Source organism: Clarias gariepinus, chromosome 27 (genome assembly GCF_024256425.1).
Source record: "Clarias gariepinus isolate MV-2021 ecotype Netherlands chromosome 27, CGAR_prim_01v2, whole genome shotgun sequence".
NCBI classification, from domain to species: domain Eukaryota; kingdom Metazoa; phylum Chordata; class Actinopteri; order Siluriformes; family Clariidae; genus Clarias; species Clarias gariepinus.
In genome coordinates this window covers 9,621,709-9,636,439 of record NC_071126.1, presented here as the reverse complement: position 1 = coordinate 9,636,439, position 14,731 = coordinate 9,621,709, and the positions used below count along the sequence as shown (strand labels likewise).

The 14,731-nt window shown below is 36.4% G+C and overlaps 1 protein-coding gene across 1 annotated transcript; it reads right to left on the bottom strand.

Annotated features, from left to right (window-relative positions):
* Positions 1 to 1,543: 1,543 nt before the first annotated feature.
* Positions 1,544 to 3,960, bottom strand: LOC128514614 (homeobox protein OTX2-like). The gene is made up of 3 exons (XM_053488403.1): positions 3,616 to 3,960; positions 3,047 to 3,198; positions 1,544 to 2,720 (listed from the first exon to the last, which is right to left on the bottom strand). Exons 1-3 carry the CDS (start codon positions 3,710 to 3,712, stop codon positions 2,073 to 2,075), a joined length of 897 nt encoding a protein of 298 aa, XP_053344378.1. The 5' UTR covers positions 3,713 to 3,960; the 3' UTR covers positions 1,544 to 2,072.
* Positions 3,961 to 14,731: the final 10,771 nt, after the last annotated feature.

The following is a 14,731-nucleotide window of genomic DNA, read 5'->3' as shown; positions in this document are numbered from 1 at the left end:
TATTTATTTTTATTTGATTGTCAGTTTTAGATATCTTTTTTAAGCTTTAACGAAATTGTCTAAATCTAAAAAAACATTGGTCAAAAACATTACGAATGAATAACATATTTACTTTATTCTAACAAGTAAACTAATATGTTCTAATTTCAGAAAAAGATGAAACAATCATAAGAGCAAATGTGCCCCGATACACTAAAAGAAAATAATTATCGTATCTAAACATTCAATTTAAGGGCAAAATTTCCACTCACGTCAAATATGTAAGCTGATCAAAAGAAAATAATGGAATAATAATAGAAGAAATCGGCATATTTATGACAAAGAAATCAAATAAAATTGAGTACAAATGTACTAATTTATGTTAGTAAAATTGGCATAATACCGATAGGCGAATGTAATGTACACAGGAGCTAAAATTTTCGTTGAGTTTATAGTGTTATGACAAAAAAAAAGTTTATTTATTTATTTGTTAATTTTTGTCTTTGATGTTGACTTGATTGTTTTTGCATTATTGAGTCCAGGTGAAAGAACCATATTAAAGGCACACACAATAATAATAATAATAATAACAACAACAACAACAACAACAACAAAAACAACAACAACAACAACAATAATAATAATAATAATAATAATAATAATAATATAGCCTACTCGTTTTCTGCAATTAGGCTAGATATATTCTATATTGTCTGCTGTTCTCATTATATATATGTATATATATTTTTTTTCTTCAGGGCGTACTGAGAGAACACCATCAATCAACTATAGTATGTAGAACCTTTACTAAAAAAAATTAGGAACATTAATGTTGTATTGAGAAAGAAATGTATGTACAGCCACTGTAATAATCAATAAACCACGCAAACAAGGGACAACAAAACCTAACTGCGAACGCTTGCATTATATAAATGTATTAGTTAAACCACATGATTTAAACCACCCAAGTTTACAGTTGACCTCAGGTGCATCAGTTGCATTTAGTTTCCAGCTTTTAAACTGGTTTATCAGTCTCCAGAGGAAAAGTAAAGTCTGTGAATGACTTTTTGCGACTAACAAAAACGAAAGCTGTCTGAGCTCTGAGCTCCACCCGGCTTTACATGCAAAACCCTTTAACTCAGAGGATTGGGCACACACACACTTGCACGCGCGCGCGCACACACACACACACACACACACACACACACTAATGCAAAACAAAAACAAATAAATAAAAGCCGTAAATGTGTGGAAACATAATTATTATTATTATTATTATTATTATTATTATCGTTTTTATTATTAGTGGCAGCAGTAGTAAGAAAAACAGCGTAATAGTCTGCTGTGAAATAATCTATTTAAGCCATCACATCTTATATAAGTAAAATTTATCAGACTTATTTTCACATTTTAAATCTATCAAAAACTTCGTGAACACAATCATTCAAAATAATTGTTCCCTCATTTGTCTGCCGTCTGATATTGCAGTGACACTGATCATCAGGTAGGTATCTGAAAAATAATTATCTAAAAATCAGTAGGATAGAAACAATGAAGTAATTCGTTCAAATTAGAAATGTTTTAATATATATCAAAAACAAACCCATGAATAATTTAGCGTCATTAACAACAACTTAGGAAAACCAACAACTAGTCTATCAAAACATACAGCATAGTGTTCCAGCACAGAGGATACCTCAAATAATCTACCACACTTCACAGTTTCAAAAAGAGTCTGGCTACAAATGAAAACAAACGGGCACAATAAAGTTAATATACACTGATTGTCTTCTACAGCAAAAACAAGCTTTTAAAATTATTGTCATAAATATAATAGTGCATAACAGTAATAAAAAATATCGACTTTAGATTGCTAGAGATTTTTGAACGATGAGGTTTAACCCATACATTTCATTGGTGGCCATATTTTACAATTTCTGTCTTAATAAAAATATAATTTAATAGCCTGAGTTAACAATGTGACAAACTTGGCATTCATTCTTTCATTTGCAATGTTTTGGAAAGGAGATTTATAGAAATTCACACAATTGAATAAATTCGGTTATTTAACATTTCTGGTCATTTTGATGTTATTAAAAAACTTGAAATTTCCAAGAAGATGTTTGATCTTTGTAATCCAAGCAGTCGGAATTAAAGTTGAGCTTCCAAGAAGCGCTTTGGTCTTTGTAGTCTAAGCAGTCAGTGGGTGCGCTGATCCCGAGACCGGAAGTGACGTAGCCCTGAGGTGTGAGTGAACATGATGGACTTAGGTGATTGCTGACCGTACTGGAGCTTGTCGGATTCAAGGTGGATGCGGGGCCACTCAGCTGGTGATGCACAGGTCCGAGGTAGGAGCTACAGTCCATCCCGCTAAAGTAGGACGCTGTGCCCGCGTAGTGCTGACTGTATCCGGGCGCCTGCGTGTAGGTGACCGGGTAAGAGCGCTGCATACAGGATAAAGATGAAGAGGAGGAGGAAGAGGAGGAAACAGAAGGGAGCTGCTCTGAGATCGGAGAAATTGAGGCCGGACTCCAGATGGACACCGGGGCTGTGCTGGTTGACACGCCCGGCAACGAGGAGCTGGATGTGCTGCTGAAGGTGCCACTGCTGCTGCTGCTCTCTGGGTTTACCTCTCTGGCTGGAGATGCCTTTTTACTGACAGGTCGGGTTTTGCTCTGCGTGGTGCTCTGGGATTGCTGCTGCTGCTGACGACATTTCGCTCTTCGATTTTTGAACCACACCTGTTGAATTAGGACACATTCAGACACTTTTAGGATTATACACAGAATTATGCATTAGACTAATCTGCCTCTAGTAACGGCTTTAGATGTTCATGAAGAGAAAACTCGAAAAAAAAACCTTCGAACTTGAAGTCATTTCAAAGACTTCAAATCTGCAAAGAAGTTTTTATTTAAAAATAAATGAGGCTATACAGGACTCCCTACATGGCCCTGTTATTTTACATTGCATTAAATCTAAAACAAACAAACAAACAAAAAACAGTATTTCGATTTATTTTAACGTTTATAAACATTTAAAACTTAAAATAAATAGATGTGTTACTCACCTGTACCCGAGATTCAGGAAGGTTAATTTTCATTGCCACTTCTTCGCGCATAAAGATGTCCGGGTAGCGCGTCTTGGCGAACAGCGTCTCGAGCACATCGAGCTGCGCGCGGGTGAACGTCGTCCGCTCACGTCTCTGTTTCCGGGGGGTTCCTGCCAAGACAAATATCAACGATTTTGTTTAGATTAGATATACTTATATGCAAAAATAGCAAGGAACTGAAAAAGTTTTGTAGCTACTCTGCCGTATAGGGTAAATTAAGGGAAAATGCGGTATATATTTATATTTTAAATATAAATATATTTACAGGTTTTGGTAGTAATTTTGTTTAACCATAAATAAAGACTTAAATATTAGGAATCGAACAATAAATAATAGTTACTAAATCTGATTCCATTTCAAGTATAAATTTGTTTGGGTTGGAGTGAGTGACGAAATAGTCCATATACAATTAAAAGTCGTCTGCGGTTAAAAAATACTAATTGTTATTTAAGTACCAATTAAGTATAACTAATTGTTATTTAAGTCAGAATGGCAAAACATGTTTAACATATATATATATTTTTTACCTGGATAGCCTACAGTTGGATGCAGCAGCTCCATGGCAGTAGTAGCCAGACTGAGTCCGTTCACTGCGTACGGTGCTGGTTTCAGGTAGGACATCATGATCGCTCCTGGTTAAGAGAAGCCACTGTCTTCACTCCTGCCAGACTGGACGAAAAAAATTAGACTCCCCTGTTATGTTTTCTTTTACTCAGTAGTGCTCAAGGACAGGGACACAAGACAAGAAGCAGGGGAATGAGGTGGTGACGCGGTATGTATTTGAAAGGGGCGTGGCTACAAGACATCCCATAATTGCAACACGCCTTCTTTAGAAACAAAAACAAAAAAAGAAATAGTGTTAACTTAGCATTTGAAATGACATCTCATTTAGCATTGTGTTTATTTTGTTGAAATTTTGTAACCAAAGCATTCCTTACTCAAACTATTCATATTGGAGTCTTAACGTTATTTGCTTGCTTGTTTGTTTCTATCTATCTATCTATCTATCTATCTATCTATCTCTCTAGTTTGTAAAACATTACTGTGCTGCAAGTTTGCTATTAAGTGCGCTAATATCTTGTTTAGGACCCAACCAGAGTCCACTTTAAGGCTCACAATATAACACGCAACGTTTCTGCATTTACATAGTGACCATGGGGTTTCAAGACAAGGTAATTGTTTCCAAAGTAGACAGACTGATTGGGGGCCATTTGCAAAGACAAAGGCTACTGTTGACCAGATAAATGATTGTGATAACAAAAGCCTCGTTGGCGACAAACAATGAGCTCCAGCTGTAAGGCCCGGCTCTCCTTTTTGTAGCTCTGCAACTTTAACTGAAACCGAGGCATTTTGTTTAAATCGCCATCTCGTGTACATTTCAATCAGTCTTCGTTAAAATGTTAACAGCATCTCGATAAATGACAAGACACTTGCGGGGAACCTCGGGTAATTCCAGGTGATACATTATTGCCACTCCCCGGGTAATTCTCTCTTAATTAATTGCAGCCGGTAATTAGATTTTCGGCGAGGGACTTTGGAAAAGTGTTGATTAACAAGGATTATTCAAATGTAAGCTAAACAAACAGCCCATCGTCTTAGTTAACGCATCAGATGTCCGATTACCCCTCGTATAAGCTTCAATAAAGAAGGGTTATAATAAAAAAAGATGAACAAAAGTTCCCTAAAATAAATCCCTAAAATTCAGTGGATCGTATATGCTAGTCAGAAATAATATCGTGATTTAAATAATATTTATTACTTTGTAAATACTTTAGATCAACCAGACAACAGATTGGGATGTGCATTAAACAGTGAAATTGCTAGCTCAACAATCTCTTTCAGCTTTTTAACACAGGCTACTTTGCGGACATCCTAGATAGACTAACGGCTGTTTCTCTCAGTCTGTTAGCTTTAACCCCAGACATCATCCACCAGTTGCTCCACATCCGCTCAATAATTAATTACTGCATTTTTCCGAGAAATTAACGAGCTAATCTGGGCCGCACGCGCTGCCCTAATTACGCGACGCTGCGCGTGACTGAGCTTTCGAGCTTATTCATTTACATTTACTGCGTAAAGAAAACACAACAGTCACCCTTGTCGAGGACTAAATCTAACCAGCCCCAAAATTTTTACTTTGCCAAGGATAATAATGATTTTTTTTTGTCACGAATGACAACAACAACAACAATAATAATCAAAATAATAATAATAATAATAATAATTTAAAGAAATATTAATTGATCAATTATATCAAGTAATTATATATAATTATGATAATTTAAATATCTGAAAATATTTTTATTTTATTTTATATATTTATTCTTCTCCCTCCTCCTCCTCCTAATAATAATAATAATCATCATCATCATCATCATCACCATCATCATCTTCATCAAAACGATGATGGTGTAATTTTAAAGGATAAAGGTGTAATTTTAATGTAATTAGTATATTTATTTATTGTTTAATTATTCTAATGATGGTATTGATGGTAATGATTATAATTCTAATGATGGCACCGAACACCAGTATGTTAGGCACAAGAATAATTTTTTCTCCCAGGTAATTTACCTCATGGACAGTTAAATGTTCTTCTCACTGAGCCATAAATATATGTGCAATATTGTGTGCAATTCTGCTGTGCAATATACCTGCAATATCACCGATGGGTATATGACTTATTTGATTAAACCCCGTTTCATCCTACTCCATTTGTTGTCAATTGTTTTTTCCCCGTGTTATGTGTTTTGTCTCCTTGAAAGCACCAAAACAATTTCCCTGTACATGCAAACGTACTTGGCATTACAGCTCTTTCAGTTTCTGATTCTGATGATGAACTTAAAGCACGTGGTTCACCTGATGACCCCTATGTAAGAACTCACGCAGTGTAACCTTTCCACCGATCTAAATTTATGATGCTTTTGGCAAACGTTTACAAACGTATAGTTATATAGAATTATGTATTTTTTTTTCTCTTAACAAGATAATATAATTGTCTTTACCATATTCCTAAAGGCAGGGCGGCAGATTGCCCTCGAGCATCTTTCACAAGTTGCCCTGCACTGTATGGACAGATTACAGATGCATTACATATATAAAATAAGATGAAAGGAAGCAGCAGGAGGCAAGACCAATTCGTTTGACAGTGATAAAACCCAGACATTTGTGCTTAAAACGTGAAATGACACTCAGCCTGCACTCTTCAACGTCAATCTGCCTGGAAAAGGCTGTCTGACAGCCCACTTGATTGGTACCTATACACAAATACACAAATACACAAAAGCCCAGACTATACATTTTCAGTTTACCCCCTCTTAATAGGTTCAAATCAACAAGATTTTTAAGTAGTTGTAAACTAGTAAATATGAATAAAACAATATTAAAACTTAACAGTGTACAATTTATGTGCGTTAAGCATACATTTGAATAATTCAACTTAACTATTAAGACAATATGCCTGCTTAAATACAGTATAATAAATCCTTAATATGATTTAAAGCTAATCTAGGCAAGTATCTTTTTTTCTGTCAAAGTCCAGTTCAAGGGCAGTCATTCACAGTTGTGACCATGATAAATCAGTTACTGAAAATGAATAATGAATTTGAGGAACTAATGTATATAAATATATCATAAACCTCTCCATGTTTAGAAATGCCGTCATAGATCAGATAAAGGATATTGTCAAATCTAATAATAATAACTAATGTAATATATTTTGCTTATATTGTTTAATCACATAACTGTAAAACAAGAACGTATTCAATTTTTTCTTGAGAAAAAAAAGCCAAATAATTTCAAGACTACTTAATCTCCCCCCCCCCCCCCCCCCCCACACACACACACACACATACACACAGCACAACAAATCTTTTATGCTCAATAAAACCTGATTGGGATAAATTTCCTCTTTTACACTTTAGTTTTGTTTTGCTTCTCCGTCTTTATTTTCATTGGGTAAATATATATTAATATATTTCACCATCCTATTACAATCCAAAACAAAGCTGTTGTAATGCTTGCAAGAGGTTGTAATGCTATAGGAACCAAGCAGTATCCCCATATATTTGCTTGTTGTCTTTAGGGAATGATTGTTTGTGAATTAGGAGGCATTGTGATTGTGGGCAAGGCTTGGCCTAATTGAACACATACAGACAGAAGGGAGGTGTTGGGTGGAACGGAGGTGGGAAAGACAAAGCCACAATATAGAAATCCTACAGTAAATAGGCCACCCACTGCCCCTGTTCTCAGCCCGAGTAAACATACATCCTATTTAAGACAGACACCAGAACACAAGTGGACAAGGGCCTTGTAAATGTTTCATTTGCTCAGTATATTTACAGAACAAACTGAGGAATAGAGTGATTAAAATAGCAAGAGCAGAGAACTGATGGAGTGAGACAGTGAAGTGTAAAGTTAATCTGGCCTGAATGGCTGTCTGTCTGAAGAAGTGATGCTTAAAACTGTTTCTCTGTTCTTTTCTGCTCCTCTCTTTCAAACTGCTCCTTCACTTTTTTTCTTTCCCGCTACCCTTCCATGTGCCTCTCACTAGTTTTCTGCCTCCTTATCCTTTTTAATTAGAAGGTCCATTCTCCTTCCCTAATCCTCTCCAGACCAACAATGCAAAAAGCCAGTCTTTGAACAGCCGACCGACCCAAATCCACTAGACTCGTCTCTCTCTCTCTCTCTCTCTCTCTCTCTCTCTCACACACACACACACACACACACACACACACACACACACACACACACACACACACACACACACACACACACACACACACAATTTAAAATTAACCTTTAAAATATTAAAAATATATATTTTTTGTAAAAGACCATTATTGTTTCTTCTTTTAGTAATTTAAACACTTAAAATAAAGTTAGAGTTTTAAACACACAATACAATACAGAATATAATACATATCTGCATGGTGGTGCAGCAGCTTCATAGTCCATTACAGTCTCATCAAATAATGTGTCTTTTTGGGATTCCTCAGGTTCTCCAATTTCCTCTCACCTCCTGAACTGGTCCCCTGTGACATACTGATGTCCAATCCTGAGTTTATTTCTGCTTTGCATTAGCATTCCTGGCTCCTAATCCTTCCTTACCAGGATAAATAGTTACTGACGATTAGTGAACGAATGAATAAACAAATGAATGAATGAATGAATATAACAATATTCAAAGGGTCAGAAAACTACAGGTGACATTGCTCAAAGCATTTTCCACAGTAGTTAACCACAAACAATGTATCAGAAATAACATCAAACTAAATATAGCATGTTGAAAACTTGGAAGAGAGGCAGACAATTAATTGGTAATTAAAATGGTAAAGAGAACAGGGACAAGCTGTGTGTAGCTATGCTTCTGTGGAGTACTAATGGAGTAATTAGCCTCTCACTGTGTGGTAATAGAGTTGGCTGTGCTCTTAGGTCTCCAAGCATCAAGTCAAGTTGATGCTGAGTTCAGAGTTCACCATTTGCTGCATGACCAAAACTGAAGCTGGAGTTACCAAGAGAGACAAAAACAGCACATAAAACCAATCAAGACCAAGGGCCTTTTATACATCTTAAAGAAGCAAAATGCTGCGGAATCATTTAAATAAATGCTTCAAAACACAGTGCAGTTCACTAGCATACTTATTTTTTTGTTTGTTTAAAGAACAGTCATTATATTGGTTTGCATATGATATTGAAAATGGTGCAAATAACTTTAACAGAACAATTAAGTAAAGTGGAATTGAAATTAATAAAATGACTGATGCTGTTTATTGATCATAAACATAAAATGTATTTATACTAGTTTTCTAATTCCTTATGTATTAGTTCAAGTGCTGTGAGATTAGAAAAACTTCATGATGCTTCTGCTTCAGTGTTATTATATCACGGCTTTCTTTTATCATTTTTATATTATTATATTATTTTTCTTTTCTTCTGTCCAGGGACAGGACATATGTTTGATGACATCTTTTTTTTTTTTTTTTTTTATAAACAATGCTGTTTTCAAATGTTTTCCCTCCATTTCCCTGCATTTTGGTCTAAATGTAGACTCTGATATTTCAATAAATTATTAAATTAAAAACATGTACTATACAAAAATCATTGTCTTTCCTTAAATAATGATGATAATTAAAAATAGCAGAAATCAATACAATCAATATAGCACTCCAGGCCTGTGATTGCACCTCTCATTCTGCTACCTTTTGGGTAGAAAGGGGGTGGGAGGTGGTTCACTAATCTGTAAACCCTGAATATAAGCTTAAGTAAAAACCCTGTAATACTGGTAACTTGGTAAAGTGAAGTTTCTCCCCATGAGAGACAAAATCCTGTTGACTATTCAGGGGATAAATTGTACCAAAAGTAATTCCATTAGACCAGTGTGCCACGGATCCCTTTGTAGGAAACGCTATTTAATTGCCAAGAGATGGTCATTGTTTGGACTGACGGGTAAATATTATCTTGCAACTCAAGGCTACATCTTGAGAAAGAATGGGATTGAAAACAGAGTGGGAAGTGTGTAGGAAGATTGCCCAATACTGTAGCTTTAGCCAGCACAGAAGAAGAGGAGAGGGATTAACAATGGCCAGTGAAAAATCCAAATATCCACTAACTACTGTGTAATGAAGAATAAACATCTTCAAGGTTTTCTTGGGAAATTTTAAACCTCTTTGACTGTCAGAACATCTTCCTAAATCTATTATTTTTTACTATTTGGACCATTTGCATTTATCTTTACAAGGTAAAGAAATCATAGACTGGTTGTAATTGTTGAAAAAAAAAATATATGGAAAGCTGGAAAACAAATCCTTCGCTACCTTTGTGCCACCTTACTATCCATTCCCACACAAATGTTGAAGAGTTTGGACAAAGCCCCAGCTCCCATGGCCTCCCCTCCCTTTGCTCTTCTCAGTGGACCTGTCCATAACGATTTAAATTGGATGTGATGAGTGTGGAGGCCATGGTTATGCACTATTGTCAGAGGGAGCCTGCAATATGAGCAATGCTCTCAAGGCTTTACACACTGATTGGCTTTGATAGGTCATGGAGACAGGCGAGGCAAAAACCCTTTCTGTCTTTTTCACTGAGTTCCTCACAAAAGACGGCCTTTTATATGTCCTGGCTTTCTCCTGCCCCACATCACCATCATGCTGAAGGATTTAAGATGGGAAATTCAGCTGGACCAAAAGGGCTTGTCATGTGGTTCCCCTAATCCACTTTTTTACCTTTTCCTCCTACAAATATTCAGTACTTGATCCTGACCATAAATCTGATGCATGCAATGTAAAAGAGACCCTTGACAAGCACATCTTTCACTTTGTTCACTACAGTAAAATTTCTGTTATTACATATTATTAACACACACAAAAAAAAAAGAATATTGGCTGTAACAGCTGTCAACATTCTTTCGTATTCCTAAATACAAAACCTAAAATGTAGCAGAGATGGTATGCAAAGTGATGTTTATTCTGCTGTCAGTATTTATGTTCAGCTTTACATGTATTATCTGTTCACCTCTCTGTAGTAAATGTCTATAAATCTGGAAGTGCACTGTCTTGTAAACCCATGTCTAAACTTTGGTAATCTCATTTGGAAAAGCGGTTTTGTGGCTAAAGCTTTGTAACATGGTTAATTGACTCTTGTCTGGGGGTTGTATCAGCTTTTTCAGACATGTCGCACTAAGGACTAACTAATAATATATACACCAAGTTGGTTTTAGTAATTAACTTCATCAATATAAACATTTACATCTCACTTTGCAAATTTAGGGGGAAAGAAATCATGGATTAATTTTTGTCATCGACCCCCTACCCTATAAACCCAAACCCTGCTCGCCTACCCCTCCAGTGCAGATTAATGCTAAGAGTAAAGGAAGAAATACAGTCTTCGTCACCCTGCTGTTTTTAGAGTTTAAGAACAAGAGGGGTTTAATCCTCATTGTTTGGGAGGCTAGGGGGGTGCCCAGGGTCCGGCAGCTGTAAAATGATCCAACTGGCATCCCCTAATCCCCCCAGAACCCCCAACCTCTAACTCTACCCCCCAATGGGCCACATTATCAGCCCAGTATCTGCTACACACTGGAGACTCCTTCCAAATGTGCTGAATAAACTCTTCACCAGAGAAAAGACATCACCTGATGAACTATATTGCACAATTGTTTTAATCAATTAATGTTGAGCTTAAAGTCATGTTAAAATGTGCACATTAATATAGACTGAACCATGCAGCGGGGACTAGTACTGTCTGAGCTCTGGTGTAAGTAATTAAGATACATTATTACAAAGTGAATGATTTAAATTCACATTACAATCTATAAACTTGTCTAATAACATTTTCATTAACAAGTGAATAATACAAAATTGAGCATTCAGCAAAGTTGTAGTTGTAGATAATAACATGCAATTACATTTATTTGATTGGAACAGGTCAGTTCTCAATACTCGTTGTTGTTGTTGTTGTTGTTGTTGTTGTTTTTCTTCCCATATATTCTTCAACTTATTTTACAAACTATACAATAACAAAATAAAATATCAGTTGTATAAGCAATAGATGAACCCGATCTAAACTAAAACATGAGTGTAAATTATAATTATAATTTGAGAAGGCTTTGCTTTTTCTTGCTGTCAATGTGAAGTGAATATCATCTATCTTGTCTCTTCTTGAACCTTTTGCACCATCAAAACATCTCTCGCTCTCTCTCTCTCTCCCCCTCACTCACCCTCAGAGGCTTATCTATCTCAAGCAGATGGTTCATTGGACTAATGTTTCATCAAAATGATCTGCAGTTTTGATAAAGACATTTCTCTTTATTCCCAATGATCTCCCTCTCATGGCCTTGCGCAATCCCCGCTTATCTCTCCACTTCGCCCTTCTGTCTTCCTTTCCCGCTTAATTTCTGTTATCACCATTATCTACAGTATTTAGCCTACAATGTGGTCTCACCCTTGTTAATTTGCTAATCTCTATCTGAGCTTATGTTTTTGCGTTCTGTGTTTAGTTTATTCTTTATAATCACCCTCCTTTACTCATTGTCCTAATTCCCCACTTTTACAACTTTTTTTCAACTTCATGCCTTTCACAGCCTCCATCATTCCATCTCAGTTTGTTCATCAATGCAGACTCTCTTCTGTATGACTCCTTCACCTCTTTCTGAAACAGTTACGTCCCCCTGCCAACACACACACACACACACACACACACACACACACACACACACAGTCATGAGCCCTGCTGTTGTCCAATTGTCTCTCTTCCCTGTTGCGTTGGCGCCCGCCAAAAAAAAACCCTAGGACGATCAGACAGTAGGGATCCCGAGTGTGCCAGGGCTGCCAGTGCAGACTCTTTGCTTTTCTATCCCTCTTGTCCTTCCAACACATCATCATTACATCTTAGATATAATTTTATCTTTCATGAGCATTTTCCGTTCATAACATAGTACAATGCAGCTATGCCTGAATTAATAATTCCCAGTTTGTGTGTTAAAATACCACACAAAATAACACTATTCATTGTGCACATGAAACTTGTAAAGACAACTGAGGATCACATGATTAGGATGGTTGTTCCTAAGAGCTCTGTGTGGGGCTTAAACATGTGATTGACCAAATGAAATATTCTCTAGAAAGAGCTGAATTAGGCACAGCTGATAGGTGCATCGTACGCATGGACAGACTCAGAAGCCTGGGAGGTCCAAATGACTTGAATATTGTACTGTATGAGGTATTTGCCCTGGATTTAGCATTGGAAAGATCTGAGTACCCGTACTGTATTTCTTGCATTTTAAAACATCAGTAATTTGTCTAGATGTAAGAAAATACAGTATTTCTTCCATATACTATCATTTATACCTTTGCTTAGAAAGTCATGATAGGAAGCAGAACAGAAGTAAAAAAAAAAATATCCAATTAGAGGTGCTTACAGTACTCTCTGTAGCAGTGCTGCAGACTTTCTCTAGAGAGGCTTGAGTGACTTTAATCTGGCCAGTATAATCTGGCAGACATTTTAGAACACCTGCGTCTGGCCAGAGTGGCTTTTGTCTGGCCTTAACCCTGAACTTTTTCCCTCTTAATCAACTTAACAGAAACTAATTAAAGCCCTCTACTTTCTAGGACTTGCATTGTGTCCCTCAGCATGAAACGTACAAACATATACTGAGACGATGAAGAGGGGCATTTGGGTATAACAGCAGTATTTAGACAGAGGACATAATCTATTTCAATATTTAGAAGCCAAATAATAGGCAACAACAGTGCTTGCATTAAAATATTTCATATTACAATAAAACATCATACTTAGGCCAAACTATACAGTATATGTGTACAGTACATTATGTTGCAGGACAAATATGCTGCAACTGGTTAAAGAATTATAAAGACCTGTTTTTTAATGCTAATTACAATACATCAATTCCTTGCTTGCAAATGCACAACATTAAAACAGGAAATCTTTATCTTGATTTTTGAAACAGTTAGGCTAAGCTAAAATTCCCTTCTATGTGAATAACTGCGTGAATGTACGTGCACTAAGCAACCCGCTCAGCGTGTATACCCGCCCAACACCCAGGCTTTCCAGGATAAGCTCCAGATCTAGCAGCACCAAGATAAACTAATCAATGATGAGCATTAAAGCATAGTAAATGCTTTATTTTAATTCAGATTGTGATAGATTCAAAGCCAATCCCAGGGACGCTGCGAGGCAGATGAGAAGTCAATCTGAATGAGTCATGAGTCAACATGAGTCAACCCCTGGATCAGTGAGGTGCCAAGGCTACTCCACCAATGATGAGTCACCATGCTGCCTACGAAAAAAAAAGTAAGTAAATAATCAGGAGATTGACTAAATTACAATATTACAGAGGCAATTTTTAATGAAACGTTTTATATATTTCTGATTTTATAACTCATTAATTATTATGGTGTACTCTGGTGCGCTGGACTAAAAATCAGTTTTTACTTTAATAATTGCATCAGATACAATGCTCTATTTCAGTGTGGGAACAAAGGATCAAGCCGCAATGACTAAGCATGACTGAGTGGATAGGATTCCCAGAGACTGCTTGGTAGTGCTCTTACACTCAGTCACAGGCTGCTAAGTGAGAGAGACAGTAATTAAGGAGAGCCTGCTCCAATAGATAGGCCTCCAAAGGAGATTAAAAGAGAGAAACTGATTGTGCATGTCTGACTCTAGCTCATTAAACAGTTCTCAGCTTGAAGGCTTAACATGCTTGACTTTATGTTATGCACATACATGGGCTTACACACACACACACACACGCACACACAAACACATACACACACACACACACACACACACTCAAGAACATACTGTACATATAGGCCATGTTTGTTAAATCTTTTTGCTATCCAGTAGCCTACCACAGGATGGCTTAGTGGTTAGTGTTACCCTGTTGCCAGTAAATTATAGTAAAATCTACAGCATTTTGTTTAATTGTTTGTTTGTTTGTTTTACTTCTTTCTTTTTTTTTTACTACGGTGTAACTTAATATTGCCTGTTAACACCCATTTGAAAATGTAAAACACAGCAAAACTTTATTAATGCAATAAGATAAAAAAATTAGTACATTATCCTCAACACAATTAATTAGTCTCTGAAAGAATGCTGGGTTGATTACATATTTTGTTTAAG

Bases quoted from the DNA above. Each gene is read 5' to 3' on its own strand.
- LOC128514614 (XM_053488403.1), bottom strand. From the start codon at position 3,712: ATGATGTCCTACCTGAAACCAGCACCGTACGCAGTGAACGGACTCAGT. The intron at 3,199-3,615 runs GTAAAAAATATA...TTGTCTTGGCAG, and splicing joins TCCAACTGTAGGCTATCCAG to GAACCCCCCGGAAACAGAGA. The intron at 2,721-3,046 runs GTGAGTAACACA...CTAATTCAACAG, and splicing joins TTCCTGAATCTCGGGTACAG to GTGTGGTTCAAAAATCGAAG.